At 38.7% G+C, this 25991-nt stretch overlaps 2 protein-coding genes across 3 annotated transcripts in view; both read right to left on the bottom strand.

Annotated features, from left to right (window-relative positions):
- The window catches only part of LOC113658428 (desmoglein-2-like), a 17628-nt gene extending 12881 nt beyond the window's left edge, over positions 1–4747 (bottom strand). The window contains exons 1-3 of the mRNA XM_047821276.1: positions 4624–4747; positions 4141–4266; positions 219–362 (exon numbers count right to left, since the gene is read on the bottom strand). Of these exons, the coding sequence (XP_047677232.1) occupies positions 219–362; positions 4141–4266; positions 4624–4674 (321 nt within the window). The 5' untranslated portion in view covers positions 4675–4747. The remainder of the gene's footprint in view (positions 1–218; positions 363–4140; positions 4267–4623) is intronic.
- The window catches only part of LOC113658408 (desmoglein-2-like), a 39937-nt gene extending 14207 nt beyond the window's left edge, over positions 1–25730 (bottom strand). Inside the window, exons 1-14 of one of the 2 annotated variants that reach the window (XM_047821271.1) lie at positions 25577–25730; positions 24088–24213; positions 19846–19992; positions 18261–18402; positions 17722–17888; positions 16814–16963; positions 16529–16714; positions 15703–15968; positions 15046–15188; positions 14495–14713; positions 14132–14365; positions 12602–12729; positions 11886–12194; positions 10932–11558 (exon numbers count right to left, since the gene is read on the bottom strand). In XM_047821271.1, the coding sequence (XP_047677227.1) occupies positions 10932–11558; positions 11886–12194; positions 12602–12729; positions 14132–14365; positions 14495–14713; positions 15046–15188; positions 15703–15968; positions 16529–16714; positions 16814–16963; positions 17722–17888; positions 18261–18402; positions 19846–19992; positions 24088–24213; positions 25577–25627 (2895 nt within the window). In that variant the 5' untranslated portion in view covers positions 25628–25730. Of the gene's footprint in view, positions 1–8125; positions 11559–11885; positions 12195–12601; positions 12730–14131; positions 14366–14494; positions 14714–15045; positions 15189–15702; positions 15969–16528; positions 16715–16813; positions 16964–17721; positions 17889–18260; positions 18403–19845; positions 19993–24087; positions 24214–25576 lie in introns of those variants that run through there. The other variant, XM_027170818.2, reaches the window with a different exon arrangement.
- Positions 25731–25991: the final 261 nt, after the last annotated feature.

Here is a 25991-nt window from a genome sequence, read left to right as displayed (position 1 = left end):
AAGACTGAGAACCTGGAGTAAACATAGACACGTGGAAAATGTGAAACTCAAACAAACAAACAAGCAACAAACAAACAAACAAATAAATCACATATTGTTACAATAAATTAGTAAAGATTTCTAAAGATCACTAAACACTTGCATTACTTTATTTAGTTTATTTAGATGACATCCATCACTATTTATTACAGAACATGTTAGGAAGAAGATAAACTCACTTCATATTCGGCTTCTTTCTCTCTGTCCAAGATGCCGTGGATCCTGACGTAGCCGTTCTTTTTGTTTACGCTGAATAATTTTTCATCTGCTCCAGGGCCTATTAGTGAATACGTAATATTCCTGGTTTCTGCATCTGATCGGATCTGAAATCGAACACATACAGTTTTGTATACACGAGTGTGGTATCATTTAACTGTTACCTGTTCCAGATCAATGGCAGTCATGTGTTATGATGACGTGTTATGCTAGCTCGTTACTGGACTTACAGCACAGTGCTGTTAAATTCTTCATTCTGATTGGTCAGAGGGTATTTATTAATTTTCCACAGCATGGGAAATGACAGGTTTGGATGAACATGCTCATTTGAACAGGTGATAGTTTTAACAGCAACAGCACTATAAAAAAATAATTAGCATTGAATTCAGACTCTTCGCCATCGAGTTCTTTCATTTCTTGGAAATAACGAGTTATCTGGGTCGAATCTTTACAGTATCTACAGGTCTCTGTAAACACATTAAATATTTACGTTCATGACTTCACAACAAGACCACAATGGTTCTTTCAACTGATCACAAAGCAGAAACACCTCATACCAACTGTGAAGCATGGAGGTGAAGATGATGTGAAGATAACGATGAACTCAACCTTATACCAGAATATTCTTAGGCCATCTTTTAAGGCCATCTTATTCTTAGGCCAATTTAAGGTCATCTTTCCAAGATTTTAAACTGGGCTGAATTGTGGTCATGCAACAAGACAATGATCCAGAGCACACTGGTAAATAGACATCTGTTTGGCTTAAGACTCCAGAACGATGTGACCGAGACAAATACAAACAAATACTCCTACATTTTTCAACCTGAGGTTATTTGTTTGCAGGGCTGTCAAGTGTCACACATTGAGAGTGACAGTCACATATTTTGGTCTTTTCTCACGCTCTCTCGCCACACATCTGATTTCTCACGCAGAAAAAACTTTTTGACTATTTATCAGATATAATTAATAAGCCGCAGCACCCAAAATGTATCAGTCCCCACCGCTGTCTCTATGGAACCGGGCAGGAAACAAGCGCGTCACTTTGAGGTCTTAGTCGAGCCTGCCACTTATCAGCCAATCAAAAAAAAAAAAGAGGCTATACAATAGCCAGTCAGAAAATAGCACTGTAGTATCTGGGTAAGATTTAATGCAACAACCAATAAAAAAAAAAAAACATATTCGTTAGAGGGTATTTTCGATGGTCGGTTAGAACAAAACCTCAACACTAAACAGCTCGTCTCTGGACGGGACATTGTCCTCAATCATGACCCTAAAAATGTCTGGGTTTGTGCTGAATTGTTTTATATGGGAGCAGCATTACACATGATAAAGGAGTCCAAAAACTCTCTCCTCTCTCTCTCTCTCTCTCTCTCTCTCTCTCTCTCTCTCTCTCTCTCTCTCACACACACACACACACACACACACACACACACACACACACACACACACACACACACACACACACACACACACATTAGTAAATGGAAGCAAAACAAATATTTTGTATTTGGTTAAATTGCGGTCAGTGATCCATACTCCTCCGTTACTGTTTTTTTTTTTTTTTTTTTTTAAGATGTCTTCAAAACTTGAGAGCCCTGTGTTTATTTATAGTAGTTGAGGACCAGCCAATTGTTATTTAGGCCCTGAAAAACATTCCTGTTTCCCATGACTATATAACAGCACACCCTGTTGTTTTTCTATTCCTTACATTGTGGCTACCGCACTTACAACCTCAACGCTCTGACCATTTCATATATTTAGCCACATGTGACAACTTCTGTTTGATCTGGATCTCAAGCAGTCCCAATATTCATTATAAAATAAATCTTAGACTTTTATTCATTCCATAACCACCAAATGCAGTATTTTTGTAAAGATTTTGCTTCAAAAAGCATAGCACCAGCGGTATTAGCGTTAGCATCTGTTTGCTGTACTAATGCTGCCCTTTCAAAGCAGACCAATGTCATTCAATTTCAACAGTAGCCGAAAATTTAAAGCCTGTGTCCTAAACGCCACCATATTAAATAGTAATAGTCCTTTATGGTACCAGCTAAGCTACAACTGTGTTTGATCTGCTAGGAGATTCACTATTTATTGTGGGTCTATGAGATACAGTGTTCATTACCAAAACAGCATTTCAGTGCTTTTGTCAGAAACAGACTGCTCATTTCTGACTCATTCTGACTGTAAAGAAACAGAATTGCACTTCATGGACTCCATTTATTCACAAACATTTCCTGCTTGAAATTATTATTATTTTTCCCAGGAACTTATGATTTATGGTTAAAAGAGGCAAAACATCTAATTTTACTGAAAAACATCTTAGTCATCTTGGACTTACGGCCAAGAAAACATTTTAAGTAGAAAACAAACTTTAAAAACAATACAGCTACTATATATATATATATATATAGTTTGGGTTTTAGAAGACACTGTTTTTTGCAACAAAGGATGTTCAAACACCGTAACTAACACTTAAGTTAAATTTTTACCATAGACGACTCATGGAAAAACACAATCTTCACGACATGCTTGACCGATAGATATCCAAAGAGATACAAGAAGTCACTGACTTCTCTGGAAGACTCGATTCATGAGAAATTCCAATAGTCAGGTATGTTGATCATAAATAACGATACTAATGATATAATCTGTTGTTTCCTTCATTCTGAGTATAACATGTTGAAGGTTTGCTTCATAAGAAGTTCAGACTAAGGGAAACAAAACAAAACAAAACTATTTCTGTGTTGGAATTATACCGCGGAAGCTCTTATCTTTGGCTGGTCTAATGTGAAAGTCAGTGATGCATTCACACGGGTACGCTTTCAGAAATGCCTTAGCTGCCTTTTTGTCAAATCCTTAACTTGTAAAACGTCTTTTCGTTCATAAGCTATGTGCACTTTTATTTTGAAAGTATGATAAAAATGTATTTTTTTTTTTTTTAGAACTGCAGTTAAAGAGAAAAATAACTTTAACTGACATCCTCAGGTACATGTACTCGAAAGGAATTTCATTTGCTTGTTGAAATTTAACCATCCAATGTTTTATGAATAAAAGGGTCCGATTTATACTTCTCATTACACTGGTACCATTTAACAATTACTTTAGCAAAAAACTGAAGCCAGATTTTCCTATATAAAATATTTCATATATACAATACAGTCATAACAAACAGTCAAACAAAATTAGTCATTGATACCATTTAAAGTAAATGCCAACATAGTATCATGGCCAGTGTCATGATATCTATTTAGAACTATTTTGTAAATAAAATCATAGAAATATCTTGAGGTATCTTGTTATTTGGCATCAACTTTGGCATTTTGATCCTAAACGTTGGTATAATTGTCAACATCGAAATGATGGTATTGTGATGAACCTGAATTCAACCTCCAGGATGTCCTTTGTCTATTATTTACAGGAAGTCAACTAAATGTAAATAAACCGTAAATATACGAGTAGACTACTGTATGACCAGTTCTAGACTTTTGTACCTGTGCTCAGTGCGAAGACTAAAAAAACAAAGAAATTACCCGATGATTATTGTGTTCGTAAAAAGAAAGCCAAATCCTTGATAAAGGCTTTAAGTGTTTGAAAAAGAAAAACATAAAAAAAAAAAAAAAATTCAAACTCTAAAGTCTATTTGAAAAAAGAGATAAGGAATATATAATATAATTTCTTTTTTTAGATATAATTTCTTTTTTTAAGTCACAAAGATTACTTAAAATTTTGCGTAGTACCAATGTAACGATGTGTAAGTACTCTAATTTTCCTTTTAATACATCGTTTAACATTCAGACGTCCATGACGTTCAATGACCTTAATGAGAGCATGTTATAATTATTCATACTGTTAAGGTCTTATAAATTTCTTATGAACACCCACTTTGGCAATATATTCTTCTTGGGTATAATCCACGTTCTCAAGCAGCCGTTTTGGAGGGATGATCCAACCTCTTTTCTGTCTGCGAAGAGTTTGCGGCTCTGTTTTACCAGCTTCGACCCAGATTACCTGTTCAAATACATCACACGATATATAACACTTTCATAATCGCATCCGAATACCAATTCGGTGTCATAATTCTCAAGAAACACAGCCAGAAGGTCTGGAATTTTCCATTAAAGATAAAATGGCACGACAATCAACTGACTAAGAACTAAATTATTTAATTATTACTCTTTTCTCATCAGTAACCAAGCAGAGCATACTAAACTCTCAACCATCCATAACCAATGAAACAAACGCATAAAGAACTATTTTTTATAAAGCATGAAATGATTAAAGTAACCAAACTAACAAACAAATACCAAAACCAAAATAATGCATAAATAAATTAACATATAAACACAAATAACATGAAATACTTACAGTAGTAGAGATCATGGTTATGAATATGCAGAAAGTTAGAAACATTGTCATCAAAACAATAATCCACAAAAGTAGCCCAAGATGTGAATGTAAGTGTCGGTGTGTTAGTTGTGAGTGCTGCAGCTAGAGCTCTGAGCTTTGCATCCAGAGCGTAGGTGGTGCCTGTGTGTGGATTCATCACACCATTGGACACTACAGAGAAGGAGTCACCCTGCAAGAGAGAGAGAGAGATACGTTTTTGAAAAGTCAAAGCCATGAATTAACCCTTCATCATTCGTATGACTACACCATTGAGCTCATCAGGCAATAGGCACCACATCTCTACATAACCGTATTTATTTCCTGACAGTCAGTAAGAATCAGGCCATGGAAAATTATACTGGAGGAGATGCCTTAAACTGGGCGACATTTGACCCTCTGTGTCACCCATATTGGCTTAGTGGGTAGCACATTTGCCTCACACCTCCATGGTCGGGGAAGTGAGCTTACTTCCGAGGAATACTTGCATGAGTGTGTTTCTATGGAAGAAGGGGGGCACGGTGGCTTAGAGGTTAGCACGTTTGCCTCACACCTCCAGGGTTGGGGGTTCGATTCCCGCCTCCGCCTTGTGTGTGTGGAGTTTGCATGTTCTCCCCGTGCCTCTGGGGTTTCCTCCGGGTACTCCAGTTTCCTCCCCTGGTCCAAAGACATGCATGGTAGGTTGATTGGCATCTCTGGAGAATTGTCCGTAGTGTATGAGAGTGTGTGTGCCCTGTGATGGGTTGGCACTCCGTCCAGGGTGTATCCTGCCTTGATACCCGATGACGCCTGAGATAGGCACAGGCTCCCCGTGACCCGAGGTAGTTCAGATAAGCGGTAGAAAGTGAATGAGTGTCACCCATATTGGTTCGATCCTTCTTAGTGGTGAAGATTCAGGGATTCAGGCATGCCTTGACTCTGAGATTGAATCGAGTCTGGTTCCGTCAGCCCTTTACAGTGTAGTGAATGAATGAAAGTGTTTTGATACATTGTGCGAGCATATGTGGCATGATATATTCAATCACTAGCTTGGTGGGAGTGTGTTTGTGTTGTAGGGAGTGTAGTACATGGCACATGTCAGATTTCCCACTTCCAAGGGCTCACTCTGGGAGCATAAATATTCCTGGGCCTCCCCCTGGGTTTGAAAGCTGGGACAGTCAGGGAGACTTGCTTGAAATTCTCACTCACTCTCACTCATTTTCTACCGCTTTATCCAAACTACCTCGGGTCACGGGGAGCCTGTGCTGATCTCAGGCATCGGGCATCAAGGCAGGAAACGCCCTGGACAGAGTGCCAACCCATCGCAGGGCATACACACACTCTCTTTCACTCACACAGTACGGACAATTTTCCAGAGATGCCAATCAACCTACCATGCATGTCTTTGGACCGGGGGAGGAAACCGGAGCACCCGGAGGAAACCCCCGAAGCACGGGAGAACATGCAAACTCCGCACACACAAGGCAGAAGCGGGAACCCTGACCCCGGAGGTGTGAGGCGAACGTGCTACCCACTAAGCCACCGTGTCCCCTGAAATTCTCACATCAGGTTAAAGTCAAACATGTGATGAGTTGGTAGCTAGTACTGCTCCTCTGGCCCGTAAACCTCCTATTCAATAAAATCTTCAAGCCGGACAGATTTGTATCTTAATTTTAGGATGGACCTGCCTAGGCGTGCAGGCTGACCCATAGTGTTGAAAGGGATGGTAGGAGGCAGGATAGTGGAATGGGGGCCTGGAACAAGTGGATTGAGTGGTTTGTCACCAATGATGGGCAAGTTCCAGCCGGTGAGTTACTAGTTTGATTAGTTTGCATATCTTGAAGGACCTCAATGTACCTAGGACTGAAGTTCCTACATGAATGTGGTTGCCACAAAGGGATGGTGAGTCAGTTTCTTTCACAGGGTTGATATTAGGTGTTTTGTCCCCTATGACAGTCGTCTAGGCCTCGTGAGTCAGTAATTCGAGTAAAGGGGATGAGTGAGTAGGGGGTGGAATTGAATAGACGGACTTTGAGAATCGATCTGTAATAACTAGAATGTTGGTGTTACCTTCTGATTCAGGCAGGTTGGTTAGAAAATGTATTGCTACTGTATGTTGCACCAGTGCCATTGGGGTGTGAGCAGAACTTGCGCAAACCTTGGTTTCCTCGGTAAGCAATGTTAATACGCAGGAGGTGGGAAGTGTTGGATTTTCAGTCAGCTCTGGGCTTCACAGAATGGATGTGGAAAGCAGCATCTGCTTTAGTGTTCTTTGAGCCAGTGTGATAAGACAGAGTAAAATGGAAGTGGGCAAAGAAAAGTGACCAGAAGGCTTGCCGAGGTACTACACGTTTTTGATTGGTGTAAATCATATGCAGATGTTCAGATAGGAAGATTCCAACCAGTTTATACACTTCTTTAAATTCAACTTGACAGTCATCAACTCTCAGCTAATTCCTGGTTTATAATTTTGCTCAGCAAGGACTATGGATGGAGTTTGGGCTTCACCCTGAAACCTTGTGACTTCCATTTCAGAGGCATCCACTACTACAACGAAGGGTATTGCTGGTCAAAGTACATAAACATTTGAGCTGAATGCAACTTTGTACTTTGGACAAGGCTTGCTCAGCTACTGGGTTCCACGCCAGGTGCTTTGCAGCTCTTTGATAATTTAGGAGTGTGCCAGTTTATGACTACCCAAGGAAAATATCTTTGTGTTCATCAATCAAATAGGGTTCCAAATACTTGTAGAATCTGTACCAAAACACATTCAATATATTCTAGAGGCTAACAATGATCCAACATATTATTAATATTGTTTACATATTTCCCCATTATATCTCGAAAATCAGTACAAATAATTATGGCAAACCTGACATACCAAACCTGTCCAGCAGAGGGAGGCACAAGAGCACAAGACCAAACCAGACTTTTTTTTTTTTTTTGGTATGCACTTGTTTAGTGTTGTTTCACCTGTTCTTTGTCAACTTTTTTGAATAACATTTTTTTTGGAGCTTTGCCTAACCCTTTTGTCAACAATGTTCAAAAATATTTTGGGACCTTGGTTTGTTAACCTCTTTTGCCCTACGTTGTTGCTTATACCTTTTTCTATCTATCTATTCAAAGACTTCAAATATGAATGCAAACTTACTTTATACGTTTATAATTATCAGTCCTGAGCTTGGGTTAATATCTGCATGGAGTTTTCCCCAGGTGTTATTGTGTGCATGGTGCCTATGACTCTGAGTGGTGTAGCCAAGATAGACTCTGGAACAACCAAAACCCTGACCAGGATAAAGATCCAGAATTCATTAATAGCTTTCTCCTGGTTGCCACTGAGTGTCAAGTAACAGTTAACTATCATTTTATGAGTAAAACTGCAAGTGAATAAACATGAATCCTAATACAGACCACAAAACATAAAGCTAATTCATGCAAATTAGAATGTTTTGTCTATTTGTTTTTTTTCATGTTCTTACAAAAACATCAATCAACAATACAAATATTAATAAAAAAAAATCCCATTTTTATTGCATTCATATTAGTAACCAATCATTCTCGACATTACAATTCCTGTAACTTTATGTTTTTTGAGAATAAAAAGAATTAAACGTTAAAACAGCACATGCTATTTAATCAAGCACCCTTTCCTTAAACAGAAAATCCCTCCATTTCAAATGATTTACTTTTAAAAATAAGGATCGCAGGTTCACGTTGCAACAGAGATTTGAAAAATCCATTATATTTTGCAGTACGTTGAGTACGAACACAAACGTGCTCCAATCAGCACGACCCTTCACCACAGATAACAGCAGCAACACTCTTAAAAACAAGCGGTGGGTTGCATACTGGGCAAAACCTGAAAAAAGGTTTTACTTATTGCATTGTAGGATTAGAAATCAGAAGGATGGTTCAAACTTTGTGCAATATTGATCAATGGTCAATGAACAGACAGGACTGGTCACAGAACGTCTTCAAGAATTGGTAGGAGTGGCCAAACCTTCTATAGGAGTTGACAGGATCGGTGAAATTTTCTACAGGAGTGGACAAATGGGGAGGATTGGTCAAAATTTCTACAGGACTGGGTTGTATTGATCATAAATGCCTCAGGAATTTGAAGGCTTGGGCAGAACGTCAGAAATGGGCATGTACAGTATGGTCAAACTTAGCAGGATTTAGCAGGATTGCTTAGAACTTTAGTGAAACTTTCTACAGTAGTGAGCAGGGATTGAGAGGAATTTGGTCCAAATTTCTAAAGCATTTTGGAAGAAGCATTTTTGAAATCCTCTTGGAATGGGCATTGGTTGATCCAAATTCCTTCAGGAGCTGGCAAGATTGGTCAATTTTTTTTTGCAGGAGTGAGCACGCATGGTCATTATTCCTTGGGCTTGTAGGATTGGTCAATACTCCATCAGGTGGGGTAGGAGAAAGATGTATAAACCAAAAAAGACATTTTAGCTACAGCAGGCAGACATAACATATCATGGCACATATATACAATACAATTATATACAATTCAAAAAGACAAAAACAAAACAAACAAACAAACAAACAAACAAAAGATATTTGCAGTTTATCTGGTAAAATGAACCCAGAAATGTGGGCAAAAAAAAACATTTGTAACCATTGGGATCTTTTTCTTAGAACAAAAAAACTATTCTGTAATAAGTATGTGTAATAATGTTCAATTCAATTATAAATTCATGCAACTGACATATTGTTATAGAACTTGACAGCTGATAAATAGATATGCAAATGATTGACAGGGTTAATATCTGGGACAGAGCCAAAATGGCATTATCACGTCAAAAGAAATTTGCATTTAAGTCACATTTGCAAAAAAGAAAAAAAAAAAGGTCGGGAAGTAGAAATTCCTGTCTTGTGTTGAAAAACTGGTTCTGAATCCAAAAGAAGAAACAGAGGATGGCTTCCAGTTTGCTCTGACACAGTATTAGAGATTTGATCGGTCTTACAGCACAATTTCGACCGGTGCTCGTACCAAAGGGCGTTCAATTCTCGTGCGATTTAGAGTGCGTCAGTCACCCGAACACACTAAATGGAAATCATTTTAATTCCAGTGTTTAATTCCAACAGGTGGCACTGCACCACTCAAGGAGTGCATACTGTACATAATGAAAACAGAGAATTGTGTGATTTGTCTACGTCCGTGTGCACGTTTGTTGCATGCATTCGTTTTGAAATCAGTGGAAAGCTTTCATAAATGAAGATAAAGTAATATGAAGGAAATGTGCAGTCTGTTTCTCTTACTGGCTTAGAAATGAAAACCAGACAGGTAAACAAAGAAACTGAAACCATCTGCTACCTGAAACTAAAATACATGCTGCTACATGTTGTGTGTACTTTACAAACTCATCACTGTAGCATGAAATTCACACCGGTATAGCAAAACCTCCACAATAGCCTAATTATTATTGTCATATATTCAGACACACTTAAAATACAGACGATTTTAAAAATGACTCGATAATAATTGCGTTTTATAACAATCAGCCTGGGATTTTGTTTTGCATAGCAGCACCAATTTATGCTAATAACAAAACATCAGAACTATCAAATATAATCAAATATGTAAAGTATAATCAAAATAATAAGAATAATCAAATATGTAAAGTTCTAACTCCTAGATGTAAAACAAAACACGACCGTGTCCGAGGAAAACAGTAGATCCGAGACAGTAATACCATTCAAAAATGGCATATGACTTGTATTTTAATAATTAAGTTAAAATTAAAGGATTAGTCACTTACTCATGGCACTCACTCGGAATTACATTAACAGATGTTCAAAAAGTCTCTCTTTATTAGTTTCTCTTCTAGGAATTCAGTTCTTTGCCATATTCATCACAGCACGAATGGCTGCATGTGTTAAATGCTGAATAAATGGAAATGTGGCATATACCTGTAGAATGAGTGAGAATGTTTGTAGTAGCATTAGGAGGTGGACATGGAGCTTGATTGGAAACTTTTCTTGACAACTGAAACCCGTTTCTCTCGCACTTCTTGGTGAGTACCATCATTTGGCACAGAAAATAGATCTTTCTGAGATACGGAAATGGGATTTGGGAAACCTGATGCATTTCCTATAGCCAAGCTCCCTCCACTTTGCCCTTCGATCTGTATATGCTGACTCTTTCTGATGCTGGAGTGTGAGGAGCTCTGCATGACATGTGCAGGCTCTGTGCTCTCTACTCGTTGTCTCTCCATAACACGAAAGGTACCAGAAACAGTGCCCTCAGGCTCAGAGCGGCCTGAGAAACCACGCACCAGTGTGCCTCCAATTCCTGGATCCACCAGAACTCTGGTGTTTGCTTGCTGCAGCCGCAGGCCTGGAAGGGTGTTCTCGGCTCCGATTGCCATGTTGGTTGTCCCTTTTTCTACCAGCACCACCTTCTGTTCCTGAACACCCAGGATTTGACCAGAAGCTAGAAAAAGAGCAGGCTGACGCTGTTGCTCCACTACGTACATAGGTGTAGAGGAAAGGTAGACAGGTGGCTGCTGGATGAACACAGTTTGGCCCACAGTTGCTGCTGATGTAGCGCCTCCACTGCTAACATTCTCTGCATAATTTGTAGTGGTGATTTGGGTGGTGGAGGAGGAGCTGGATGCAGAGACAGAGGTCGCTTCATTGTGAACAACATCAACAGCACCTTTCACATTGACGCCCACTTGTGAACCGGAGGAGATGTTTATGTCAGGCGTGGGAGAGGAGCTGACCTCGAGTTCCATATCCGACCCAGCGCATATCTTACCGAGCCTTCTAAACTTAGGCCCGAGGTCGTTGAGGAAATCCAGATTGTTTTCTTCGTGTAAATAGGTGCTGAGCTCATCTAAGGAGCTCATGACTGAGATGCAGTCTTCATGGTCAGACACCAGAAACTGGTCCGTATTAGCTATCTGGTACATACTTTCCCACGTTTTCTGCAACAACACATAGGACATCAGAAATCAACTGTGTTAACAGAGAGAGAATGTTTCTTGAGGTGGAAATTAGCAGAAAATTATGGACCATCAAGTTCCATTGCTTACTTATTTTGAAACCCACTATTCCACCTTAAACATTCCACATAAAACTTTAATATAATATTATTTATGTGCAGTCGTGAGGGCCAAGCCTACTTTTTAAAATGAATGCATGTTCAGAGCCTGTCACAATCTTGCTAGTGAATTGTAGTGAGGACAACTGATGACAAACTTATGACATGCTGACATACTTATGGTTCTGTTCTCCAAGAGAAATTTACTAACCTTTGCATAGTACTCTCTAAAGAAGGTCTCGGATAGAGCCATGGAACCCAGGGTGCTCGCTGTGAAAAATTCAGACTGTCCAGTTGCGTTAAAATATTCAGCATGTTTATGAAGCCACTTTATGTATTCCTCTTCAGATTCCCATCCAAATTTCCTCCAGTGTTCATGTGCTCCCCATCCAGCTCCCCATGCAGCTCCCCATGCAGCTCCCCATCCAGCTCCCCATCCAGCTCCCATTCCAGCTCCCATTCCAGCTCCCCCTTTGCCGCCACTGCCACCTTCTCCAGGCACGTGCATCAGTGCTAGTTCCTGATGACATGGAGATAGAAGACTGCATTTTAGCATGTCATCTTGGTAGGATTTCAACAATTCTCCATTAGAAGAAAACAAAATTCATTAAAAATTTTGCTAATCTGCTTATACTAGAATGTATTTTCTGCCTCATACACTGAGTTTCTAGAACAGGCTCCGGATTTCCAACAACCCCGGCCAGAATAAAGCAATTGAGATGAATGAATTTATAATTTAAAACTCGTGTCTGTCAGTAGCCTGAAGAGAATCTCCTCCTACTTTGGCTAGGATATGCATACTCCTTAGTTTTTTTTTATTTGTTGGCAAGCCACAACTAACTGTGCTGTTTGGTGGAGAAGTGCTATTTAACAGATGCTCCACTTGAGATCCTGACATTTATGTGTGAGGAATGACACACACGCTACCTTATCCTCTCCTTGGCCTTCTGTGTGGTAGGTGATGAGTTGCTGTTTTTGCTCGAATGGGAAAGCCTGGAACCTACCAGCAGCTGCAGCTCCTCCACACTCACATATCAGCAAAAGCAGCGGGATCACTGCAAAACCGTTTAAAAATGGTCACCTTCTGTTATGTGCTGATTACTAATACAGCAAAGTTTTACCATCTATATAACCAATCAATGCATAATAATAAGTGTATCATCATTACACTCCTCGTTTTGGTATAATTCACTATAACTAGGTCGAATTTTGAAACTTTTAGCTTCTCTTAAATAGCTCAGAGAAGTGCTAAATATTGATATTAAAAAAAGCCTGATTAGCAGAACGTTACATATTAGCCCGATTTAGTTTCCTTTAAATCTTTAACTATAGAAATGTTGTGCTGAGCTGGTTAGCTAACCTGGCTAATGTTAGCAATTAGCATGGAAACATTTTGACTATTGTTAAATAAATCACCAGGGCTCTCAAGTTTTGAAGACAGGCAAGAGTGAAGTCTCCAATATCTCCGACCATCGAAAATAACCTCTCGGCATCAGCATTAGAATGTGGAAGCACTAAAAGCTAGGCTGCTTGTTATGAGCAGATGTTGTCAGTGAACCGGGGCCCCCTGGCACCATCGCAGGGCCCCCGGTTTGAGAACCACTGGCCTAGTCTACTTGTTCTGAGCGGGTGTTGTCAGTGAACAGGCTGTAAAACTGTTGGCTAAGTTACAGACACTCATGAAAAACTGATGCTGATTATCTGGGAAACGTCTCTAACTGCAGTCAAAGTGTCATTGTTTGTGTCAAACAAGTTATAACTTGTTGTAACATTACAACAGGAGATCATGACTTACTCTGTGCTCAAAGTGGTGCTTGCAGCTCCAGTGCTTTTCTCTGTGGGTGAACGAGGATGATGCTGAACAATTCCAGGATTTGTTTTTTTTTTCATTGGTTCTAGTGTTAAATCTTACCCAGATACAATAGAGCTATTTTCTGATTGGCAATTGTGTAGCCTCTTTTTTTGATTGGCTGATAAGTGTCAAGCTCGACTAAGAACTCCAGGCGCTTGATTCCTGCCCGGTTCCATAGAGACAGCGGTGCGAACAGATACATTTTTGGAGCAGCGGCTTTTTAAATATATGATAAGTAGTCAAAAAGTTTTTCTGCGTAAGAAATACGATGTGTGGAAGGAGAGCATGACAAAAGAACGACATACGTGACTGTCACTCTCAATGTGTGATACTTGAGTGCTCTGCTTTGTTTACACCTGACCCCCATTTTCTTCTTTCCTGTTTCCATGGTTTGTTATGTATTTGACTATATTTCAGCCATGATTATGTTAAAACGTCTGGTTGCCTGCCTGTGCTTTGACCCCGGATATCGATTCACCTTATGAATACTGGATTTTTCAGAATAAAGGATACTCAACTGCATGTTACTCAGACTCAGTACTTACTTTAACAGAAAAATGCAGACCAATGGAGAATATGTAAAGAGCTGAGGTGATGGCACTTACGCAAGAGAAGCAGGATTCCAAGCAGTAGAGCCAGAATAGCGCCTGGTCCCAGTACAGTGCCTCTGTCGGTCCGTCTCGCAGGCTTGCACACTTGTGCCTCGGTACATTTGCACACAGATACCTGAAGCTTTTGAACCTCACATGACTTTCCCTGCTGATCCTTCACCTCCAGCTCCACTGTGTATAGCCCCGGCCACAGGATTTCCTCATGGCTGCGTAAAATGCTTGTTGTTGCTGGAAAAGGAATACATTTAGTCATGAGACACACACAGGAGAAAGTATGAGGTATTAAATTGATCCTTCACATTACATATGTGCTAGAGAATTCATGTTAAATCACACTAAATGAGTTTTAAACTTAACCATTAAGATGCTCGATGCTCCATTTCTTGGAGTCCTCGGTAACCAGTGTGAAGTCAAAAGGTTCTGCGTTGGGGAAATGATCCCCATCCATGGCTGTGACGTAAACTACACTGCTGCCGTAACACATCATCTCTACTGAGCTGGTCAGAACGGGACAGTGGTCGTTGTAATCCTCCACCTGAATAGCAAGGGTTCCTGTCGCAGTTTTCTGAGTAAAAGCTATGGAAAAGTTTGGGACGTTATAATATTTAGTTCATTCTATTAACACAGCCCATACACCTATACATGGTTTTATAATGTAACTTGCAGGACTAATGCGATAAGCACTGAGGTTATAATGCTGCTTTCGTACAGGAGAAAACATCCTGTCATGTTGTTGGGAATAAAGCCATTTACTTTATGGGTCATAACAGTAATACAGAGGCCATGTCATTAAATATTACCCTAATACACAAATCAAACAGCCTCAGCCACAAGATCCAGTCATTTATTTTACTAGAGTGAATGTTACCTATGATCTAAAAGACTCTGGATATTTCTGGATAACTTACAATCTGTGATTGCTAAGATTTTGATGTAGTATGTTCCATTTATCAGGTGCTTTGACTCCCGGTCTGGATATTTGTTGAGTTTGATCTCAGATGTTTTCTCATTAATGCTCACCCAGTTGTCGACATCTTCTCCTTTAACATACCTACAAGAATAAAATTATGATAGAAATGTAACGATTTGAGATATAATGATATGGTGATTTCAATCATAGGCCAAAAGATCCAGTATTTTTTCATACAAGCCCAATTTAATCATAGTAAGAGAACTAAAACATAAATATATATAAATTACAATCACTCCATTCAAAATATCACAGCTATCTCCAAGTTATTTTTATAAATGGTTCAAAATGTTGATGCAACCTTTTCTAATTCTCTTCTCTCCCCTGTTAAAATATGAATAAATTATATTCTTGTGTAAGTGTAGGATTTTTATTATACTATTATTATAAAGTGCTTTCTGGAAATGAATGAATACATTTTTAAATGTTATTATGTACATGCTGTAATGTCTAAAGAGATATTCCAGCACAGTAGAACATCTACAGTACTGATATGTAACAAAGAGAATTTTTAGACATTCTTGAGAAAGAGAAAGACTAATCCAGAGGAATGAGTCGAAGTTTCATGTCTGGAAATTTAGTTTCTAGTCCTCACCTGACGTTAGTGGCGATTAACATTGTATCGCTATCCGTGGCTTTGTAGGTAGTGATGACCTTGGTCAGGTCAATGGTTTTGCTGTTTTCAGAGACGTAAATGACTTTGACAGCGGGTTGGAAATGAGGAGCTTCGGGAACGTTCAATACGTTGATCTTAATGGGGTATGTTTGAGGACTGCCAATCACCACTGACTTGTGATATGCTGCCTTGTTGTTGACCACCACTTTCAGATGGACCTCTTTCAATTCTTCATAGTTCAGCTCCTTTAAAAGATTGAACAATAATAAAGAGGTCAGAGGATAGTTACAATACAAAAATCTGTATAGACCATGTCACAAAGAAGCTACAAAAAAGTCTCCAGCCATTAATTTTCTATCTTGCTCATTCTTCACAGAAAACCTGGAGCATATTGCAGGGGACTCGATGTGGTGGACAGCAAGGGTGGAGTACCAAGGTACAGCAGGATACCAAGGTACTCATACTACCAACAATTTACAGGCAGCAAGCAATGTCTTTTGTCTGGGGAGGAAACCTGGAAGCACGGGAGAACATGCAAATACTATACAAAGGGTGGAGGTGGGATTCAAACCCCTAACCCTGGTTGTGCGAGTCAAAGTGTGCTAACCACTAAAACCATTGTGCCAGCTTTATAAACTCAAAGGAATTCAAAGGCAAAATCTCCGAGAAAAGACAGAGAAAAAGGAACCAGACTCAAAATGGAACCCACAATCTGCTGGGTCACTCAGGATCATGTTTAGAAGTGTAAAGACAAACCATTATGATTACATATCTTGTCACGACACACAGAAATTTGACAGCTTACCTTCTTGACCATCAGGATTCCCTCGTTAGTTTTGCGGTCTGTTGTGATGTTGAAATAACCGGCCTCATTTCCTGAGATGATGGTGTACACGGCTTCCCAGTTTTCTGTGTAGATTTTGTCCAAGTCTATGGTCTTAATCCGGATCACTTCCACATGTTTGATGTTCTCCTCCACACTACCCACGTACTACTCACACACGGTAAGAAGACGCGTTCGGATATGAGACGGATGTACATTAGCCATTCATAATGACAAATAAAGCTGTGGAAAAAAAAAAACACTCACAGAGCTCTCCTCTAATTTGGGGATGTTGTCATTGACATCAGATATGTTGATGATCACAGTCCCTGTTCCTGTCAATGGTCTGTTCATATTGTCCGACACGCCTCCGTTCATGTCTGTACCTGTGATAAGCAGTCGGTAGGTTTCATGTGTCTGTGACAAAAAAGAGAAAGATTTGTGATAACCTTATCCTATAAATATTAACAATTATGAAAATAAATATTCTCTTGCACTAAAATAGCACTTGTTCCTAACAAGTAAGGGTTAGGAACTTTAACCTTAATCCTAACCATAATCCTAATCTAATCTAATCTAATCTAACCTAATCTAATCTAATGTTCAAAGATTTACCATTCTCTAAAGACTGTTCACAGTGGGTATTTTTTTAGGTGCCTGGTGACGACACAACAAATCACAAATTGTGCTAAAACACAGAGATTTGATCAAGAATTTTTGTTTCATTCTTAGCAAATGGCAATGCCTAAATGATAGTAGACTTTAGAAAATACAGATTTCTATAAATCTACAACCAGGCTGGAACACTAAAACCTCCAGCCTTGTCAAGAAAGCTCACCAGTGCCTGTTCTTGAGGACAAAACCATACACATATAGACAGAGGTATTGAATTTCCTCTTGAAAATTTAAATTGGAATCATTTTATTTCAGATAAAGGTAAGGTGTCCCTCATATTTATAGTATGAGACATAGCTAATAAACCACAGAGACATTTTTATTTCCTAATCTCTAACAAGGGTGCCAATAGTTCTGGAGCTGAGTGTGTAAGCAAGCCTTTATAAAGCTGAATGTTAAGCTGCTGTTTTTCCTCAAACGGGATTCTGTTTCTGAATATTTAGGTTTCAGCACGACTTATGATTGCGGTCATAATGGCGATATGTGATCGACGCTCTCACCTCTCGGTCCAGGGTGTTTATTCTGACTTTGATTTGGCCAGTTGTTCTGTCGATTTTGAACATCTTCTCTCCAGCCGGCTCCTGCTGTATAACGTTGTAGACAATTTGTGAATGTAGGGTGTCTTGCTCGTCAATATCAACCGCTGTGATTGAGATTATGTAGGTGTCTGAGAGAAAGAGTATTAATGAATAAACTGAAGTATTTGGCTATGAGCATTAATGCTGCATGCTATAACATTTCCAGCGGGAGTCTCCAGCTTAAAGCACTTCGTGACCGTCAGTGTGTTTGAGCTGCTATAACACAAATGACAGTGTGTGTTATAATGAATAATGTCCTTTCTACAGTCAGATACAGTCTGATAATTATGTACTGATGAGGAGGTTGTTGTCCTCAAAGACCACATGGAGTTATTCATTCATTCATTCATTTGTTTGTTTGTTTGTTTGTTTGTTTGTTTATTCATGCCCCACCCTGTGTTATTATTATTATTGACCAAATTTACATGTTGAAAATAAAATTTAAAAAAAATTCCACTTACCTACATCACTGAGCTCATCGACAGAACCAGTCACCTCAAACTTAAACTCAGGAGCGTTGTCATTCTGGTCTAGAACTATGATCTTCAAATTGAGGTCCTTTTCAGCGAGCACTCCATTAGTTAGCGAGGCTCTCCCTTTGAGCTAAACGAAAACAGACACAGTATATATGATGCTATATGAATGCTCTGTGTAAGTGCTTAACCTTTGCAAGAAAAAACAAGTTAATACCACGTAAAGGCCACATTTCCACATCTATTGTAGCGAGCATTATATATACGTTTACAGTATTTGGCACGGGGGGCACGGTGGCTTAGTGGTTAGCATGTTCGCCTGGCACCTCCACGGTAGGGGTTCGATTCCCGCCTCCGCCTTGTGTGGAGTTTGCATGTTCTCCCCGTGCCTCGGGGGTTTCCTCCGGGTACTCCGGTTTCCTCCCCCGGTCCAATGACATGCATGGTAGGTTGATTGGCATCTCTGGAAAAATTGTCCTGAGTGTGTGAGTGAATGAGAGTGTGTGTGTGCAGGATGGCACTCCATCCTGCCTTGATGCCCAATGACGCCTGAGATAGGCACAGTCTCGAGGTAGTTCGGATAAGCGGTAGAAAATGAGCGAGTGAGTGAATATTTGACACACACTAGATAGAGCAACTCACATTTATCTCTCAACCCAGTCTCACGGCAGTTCGTGACACAGGTCACGAAATGTAATCTATTTGATTCGTGTTCGTGGAGACGCATTTCCCTTTTTTACGCGTCACAAAGCATGGACTTTCGATCTAATGTATTACAATAGGAAGCATCTTTCGTGTCTGCACCACGTTTTTCTTTCTGCCACTCGGAAGCATTTGTTATTCATTTTTAAACTTTAAGCACTACATTACTCAACATTTAACCAGGAGATTTTATCCTTGTTTTTATTGCTTCATATTCTTTAGGGTACTAAAAATTTTGCTATGGTTTCATTTCTGAGAAAAGCCGCTTTTTCATCTATTTGGTGTGTCAAATCGGACAGTAAACTAAATACTACGGTACCCATGAGCCTTATCTACTTTTACTATGTTGAAGACGTAGTTCAACAGTAGCTTGAAATAGTTTCTCTAGTGGTGACGGAGTAGAATGACGTGAGTGAAATCCGCATGTACGTGATGCCACTTCCAAGGAATCTATCATGTCTTTAATGATGAAGAGCTCGGGGAAAGTCTGAAATATTTTGTCAGCAACCACACTGCACACACTAACAGCATAACGCTGAGCAATTACAAATTCCATGATAGGGAAGGGCCCATGATATTTAAACACCAATAGACCAACAGTTTTGCCCCTCAGGAATGAATAACACTTTTATTTTTTTAGATTTATTTACAGTAAATCAACAACCATCCATCAACTTCTTACTGCTAGTTGACTTTGACCAAATTTGATATGACCAAAGTTAAAATTTTGCCAACAACTTTCGCCAAAAATGATAGCTTAGGTGTTTTGTTCAGTGAGTTTATAATACAGATATATAAATGACAGTATAATAATCCTAAAAATCTCTTTACTAAACAGTGACAGAACATGTGACGCAGAGGATGAACTCACTTCATAAAAAGCCGTTTTCTCTCTGTCCAAGATGCCGTGGATCTTGACGTAGCCGTCCTTTTTGCCTACGCTGAACAGTCCCTCGTCCGCTGCAGATCCTAACAGAGAATATACAATATTCTCCCTGGTCTCTTCATCTGATCGGATCTGAAATCAAACATATACAGTTTCTTATATATATATCATATATATAAATATATATAAAGACATTATACAAAATTACATTTTGATTTTTTTTTTTTGGGGGTGTAGTGGACCTGGGAGTCAAGCTCACAACCTTCTGATTAGCAGTCCAACACCTTAACCACTAGGCTTCCACATCCCATGTTTGCTTCATTAAACATTTCCTTTTTATGGAAAGAGTTTTTCAGCCTTAGGGGAAAAACAGAGGAGGTTGAACCTTGTGGTGTCTCTGAAACATGATTAGCTGCTTTTTTGTTGTTGTTGTCGTCTAATTAAGTTCATGTGAGGACATAAAGGGTAATGATGGAGTGATCACCACTGTCTGGTTCGGGAACTGCACCGTCTTGGATCACGAGACCCTGCAGCATATAGTGAAGACAGCTGTGAATATCATCGGGGTCACTCTTCCTTCCACACACTGCATCCACAAAGCCTCACACACATTCTTCACCCTTCTGCCGCCTGAAAAAAAAAGGTACCGAAGCACTCGGCCCTCACGACCAGACCATGTAGGAGTTTCTTCACTTAAGCCATAGAGCCATGTTTAAATAGAACCCTCTCGCTCAGATTCCTATATTTTTGCACAACGTACCGTATCATATACAGTATGTACACTAGGCGGAGCTATTTTGTGTTTTTTGTCCAGTAGTGTTTGCATTTGCACTCGGTTGCACAGATGTGCACTTTATGTGGCAAGTCCTTGGCACTGTGTTGTTCTATGTAGCACCAAGGTGCACCTGCAGGAACGCTGTTACATTTCACTATGTACTGCGGCAGCTAGATACGGTTGAGATGACAATAAAAGCTCCTTGACTTGACTTGACTTGACTTGATTGCTTAGAGGCAGGGATAGATGTTACAGTAGAAATCAAGCAAGACCTTAAGCAATAATCTTTTCAGCCTTAGATAGGCACAGTCTCGCACACACACACACACACACACACACACACACACACACACACATGCATGCAGAGAGACACACAAACATAGAGACACACACATGCAAAAAGACTCACACACACACAAAGACACAAACACACACACACACGCAGAGAGACACACACACACACAGAGACACACACACGCAGAGAGACACACAAACATAGAGACACACACATGCAAAGAGACACACACACGCAAAGAGACACACACACTCACACACATCGACAAACACACACAGACACACACACAAAAAGACACACACACCGACAAACACATACACACAGACAGACAGAGAAAAAGAGAGAGAGAGAGAGAGGGAGAGAGAGAGACACAGACACACACATACACACACACATCACACATGAAAACACACACAGAAACACGCAGACATACACACACGCACACACACAAAAAAAACACACACACAAAGACATACACAGACACACACAAACACACAGACACACAAACAGAAACACACAGACACACTCACACACAAGGAATTTGTTGTGATTATGGGAGCTCTACCTGACATAGTGTTTACAGAGGAAAAAACCTAGACTCAAAAGAGAAGAAAGATAAAAAATTATAAATAATATACAAAGGTGCTTATTTATTTATTTATTTATTTATTTATTTATTTATTTATTTATTTATTTTTACTGATATGCCTACTAGTATATAGTGCATTACTATATTACAATCGTCTATACTGTACATTTTTTAGAACCATAGAGATATTACACTGCAGAATATTAATGCATTATGTTTTTAAGGCCGGCAGGTGAACTTTTGTTTCTAAACGTAACCCTCTAGAAACGCTTAAAGTGCTTACAGTAGTAATTTTCTTGTGTTTTTTGTTTGTTTGTTTCTTTCTTTCTTCAACCAGAATATATCTAAACTGTTCGCTCTTGTTCATCGCTTTACTCCTCGTGTAAATCTACAAAAAGTCTCCAACTGAACAGTTTCATTTGATTGATCACTTTATCTTTAACTTAACAAAAAACTGTTTAAAACAGAAAGAATAGATGTAAAGCTACATACAAAGGTAAAGGATTATTCCTTCATTTTGGATTGTTATCGGGTTTGTCGTAAAACCTCCTTTAAAGTAGTTTACTGAGCACTTTACCCTCACTGAAGTGATGACACGAACCGACTTGTTTCCCAGACATGCCACAACATTAAATGTAACCGTACATGAATTAAAGGTAATCTTTTAATCGATGGAAAATTTGTGGTATAAAATTTTAAGAAACATAAAAAAACAACAACAACAATAATAAAATAAAATAAAAAAAATAATAATCAGGTTATTATGGGAGTCGTACTAAACACTATCACCGTTAAAAACCATATATAAATATATTCAAATTAAAATGTATTAAAAAAAATTCTGTGACAAATGCATGGATAAATCCATTGAAGAAACATTTTAAAAAACGTACTGAACCTGAATTTCTCACAGAACATCAAAACGCTGTGTATCAGTTTGGACGTGTTTTCTAATTAATTTGGTATAAATTTAAGGTTTCTCTTTTCCTCTGCCAACATAAGCAATTTATTATTTTTAAAGCTTTAAATGCACATTCAGCAAAACAAGTTTAAGGACAACTCTGTTATCACTACAAGCCTCCACTTGAATTTGTGGCTTTGTTGTGAAGCTGATTTACTAACATCAGTGTTTCTGATATGCAGTAATGAGGACTGATCGGCACTCAGCACTCGGATCTGCACTTAGGTTGGATTAAAACAGGTATTCGGTCACTTGGTCCATGTTTTTGATCTACCATCAATCCAGAATGTTTATCAATCCGGAAAAGCCTAATGAGAATCCGAACCGTTCCGGACAGCTTCAGAGTCGAAAGGATGTTAGAGAGTTGAAACGAGCTTCAGAGTCGAAACGCTGGTCATAAAGGTTTTTGCTCATTGGTTATCCTGTGATGTGGAAGTGTTAAATCCACCTACGAGCTTCTCGTAGATCAGTCACGAGCTGATATGAGCCACCTTGGATCTGACGAGTTTTTTTTTTTTTTTTTTTTTTTTGCAGGTTTAGTCATTTATTAATTATTTTTGCAGGCAAAGCAAAAAAAAAGCAATAATAATAATAATAAAACAAAACTGCATATTAAGAAATACTATTTTTTTCTTTAGACCTTCTTAAAAGACCATGTACACACTCCATAAAAGGTAAAACTAACACAGAGTTGAGTGGTAACTAACAATGACCTAGTGGTGAATTAACAACTAAATGCAGTGTGCACTAAATCTTCTGTAATCTCGTCACAAATCACACACTAAAACCTTAATCCTGTTACAGGGAAGAATGTTTTGGACTCATCACCAATTATATCCTTAGAAGCTGATTAATGGACTTAAGTCTGAGATTTTCTGAGAATCATCTAGTATCATGATAACGATCTATATTTTTAACTGTTTTTGTCATTTTTTGTAATGATTCTTCATTTGGTAGGAATCGTTTGCATGCCAAACTTGCTATCGGTGACAAAGTTGTAACAAAACGATATCACGATGGACCTCGATTCAACCTCCGCCATGTCCGTGTTCTCGGATAAATGCAAAGAAGCTGTAAATAAACGAGGAGACTCCTGTTTGTTTTAACTGTGCTGACCGGTTCTAGTCGGATCTGTGTTCAGCATGAATAGTAACAATTCAAGGAAGTAACAAGATGATTACAGTGTACAGAAACACATTTTGTAGCTAGGCCAAAAACTTGTTGCGAAATTACTGTCCAACTTTCAGATTTACACAACAACTTTCTCTGACATCTTTGGGTATGATGTCATCTTTGGTAACATATTAGAAAAATTCTGCTCACATCTAATCAAATCAAATCACTGCCAGCTCACTATATTATACTTTTAACAGCCTCTGAAGGCTACAATTTTAGAGTCTGCTAGTACAAAAGGAGGAACCACAGGATATTCGGCCGGACGTAAACCATTACCCTTTGTAAGAATTCATTCATACATCAGGGTCAAAGACACACAAGGTATTTCTAATAGCATTTTTTATGCTTTGATGTTACTCTGTACTTTTATTAGTGTAATGATGTAATAACTGACCGTATTGGTAAAGACCTTGACCGTAAAATATACTCACTTTTGCAATAAATTTTTCATTGGTATAATCCACATTCTCATACAGCTGCTTTGGAGGGACGATCCATTCTCTTTTCTGTCTGTGAAGAGTCCGCAGTTCTCCCTTATCAGCTTCAACCCAGATTACCTGTTCATGCACAAACAGTTGTCAAGAAACTCAGGCTTCTAGCTTTTCTTTTAAATTGAAATATTCACAGTTACAATGACACGGAAAACCACTAATTAATTGCTTAATTATTCACTTATTATGGTTATAAGTCTAATTGACCATTCGCTCTAACTGAACGAGTTCTAGTACAAACTTGGGAAACTTGAATCTAAATGCAAAATAAAAATGTCATTAAGGAGATTTCAGCGTAAATAGTTTGTGTAGTGCAAAGTTCAAGAATAAAGTGCTGTGAATAGTTTTATATTAATATTCTATGTTTTATTAGTGTTCTGGAACCTGATCATGTTGTTGAAATAAGATGAATATTGTTTAGACAGGATATAAAATGCACAACAGCACGTAAATGGCAAAGAAAACAAAGATGCATTTCTGAAATATTTTCCTTGAGCATACTGATAACGGATAAGCTTACACATTTATTTCAGGAACAGGGTCGCAAGATATTGTTTTACTTAAGACAATAAACAATCAAAATGCTTAAAGGAGAGCAAATGGCCATGCACAGCAGCAGAGAATAAACAAACTAAACAAACAAACAAGCAGAAATAAAAAAAACAAAAAAACAAAAAGGGTAAACAAACAAACATAAGCAACAATTCAGACAATAAACAATCGAAGTGCTTTTAAAGGAGAGCAAATGACATGGAGAATCTACTAAACAAACAAACAAGCAGAAATAAAGAAAACACAAAGAAAAAAAGGTAAACAAACAAACATAAGCTATCAAGCAAACATACCACTCCAAAAGTAAATAATCAAACATAAATAAAACAAAACAAAAAAAAGCAAGCAAACAAACATAAACCACACAAAAAGTGAACAACTAGCAAAAAATCAACTGTGAAAAATAAAGGAAAATAAAATAGAATAAAATTTAAAAATTAAATAAATAAAAAAAAAAACATAACCTAAGCAAAAAGAGGAGAATTAATTTTATGCTGCCATGGTTACTGGGGAATTCCAGCCAATAAGATTTCTCTAAGAAAACTCCCTAAGAGTTTTACAAGACCGCAACATTACTGATACTGATAACGGCCATGAGAAAGAGAGAGAGAGAGAGTGTGTGTGTGTGTGTGTGTGTGTGTGTGTGTGTGTGTGTGTGTGTGTGTGAGAGGGAGAGAGAGAGAGAGAGAGAGAGAGAGAGAGAGAGAGAGAGAGAGAGAGAGAGTAGTAAAACTAATAATCAGACATTATTTTGCGCCAGCGCCAAATAAACCCCGACAGTTTTAGCCAAAGAATATGAGAAAAAAAAACAACTTTTTCCTGTTCTTTTCTTGCATTAAAATGCGCTTTAGTCCCCAGAGACAAGTGAGATACTTACAGTAGAACAAAACGCGGTTAATAAAACGCAGAAGGGTAAAAACGTCGCCATTTAAGTCCACAACAGTAGTATGGTGTGTGATCGTGTTGGTGTGAGTGCGTTAGTGTGTTAGTGCGAGTGCTGCAGCTGGAGAGCTCTGTGCTGTGCGTCCTGTGCGCAGGCGGCGCCTGAGTGCGGCTTCATCACGCCATTGGACACCACAAAGAGGGAGTCACACTGCTATAGATAGCTGTCAACTTCTCAGAGATCTTTTGCAGCACAAACCTACACATAAAGCGCATTTCATAACCATGCTCACTTATGTCTTGTGAAAAAAACAACAACAACAACAACCAAACAAAACACTATTGATTAAATTGTTCAAGCTTTCATTAAGTAAGTGCGTCATGGTGGATAATAGGCACAGGAATACACA

This window comes from Tachysurus fulvidraco, chromosome 1, assembly GCF_022655615.1.
Source record: "Tachysurus fulvidraco isolate hzauxx_2018 chromosome 1, HZAU_PFXX_2.0, whole genome shotgun sequence".
Taxonomy (NCBI): domain Eukaryota; kingdom Metazoa; phylum Chordata; class Actinopteri; order Siluriformes; family Bagridae; genus Tachysurus; species Tachysurus fulvidraco.
This window is presented reverse-complemented; position numbering and strand designations above follow the sequence as displayed.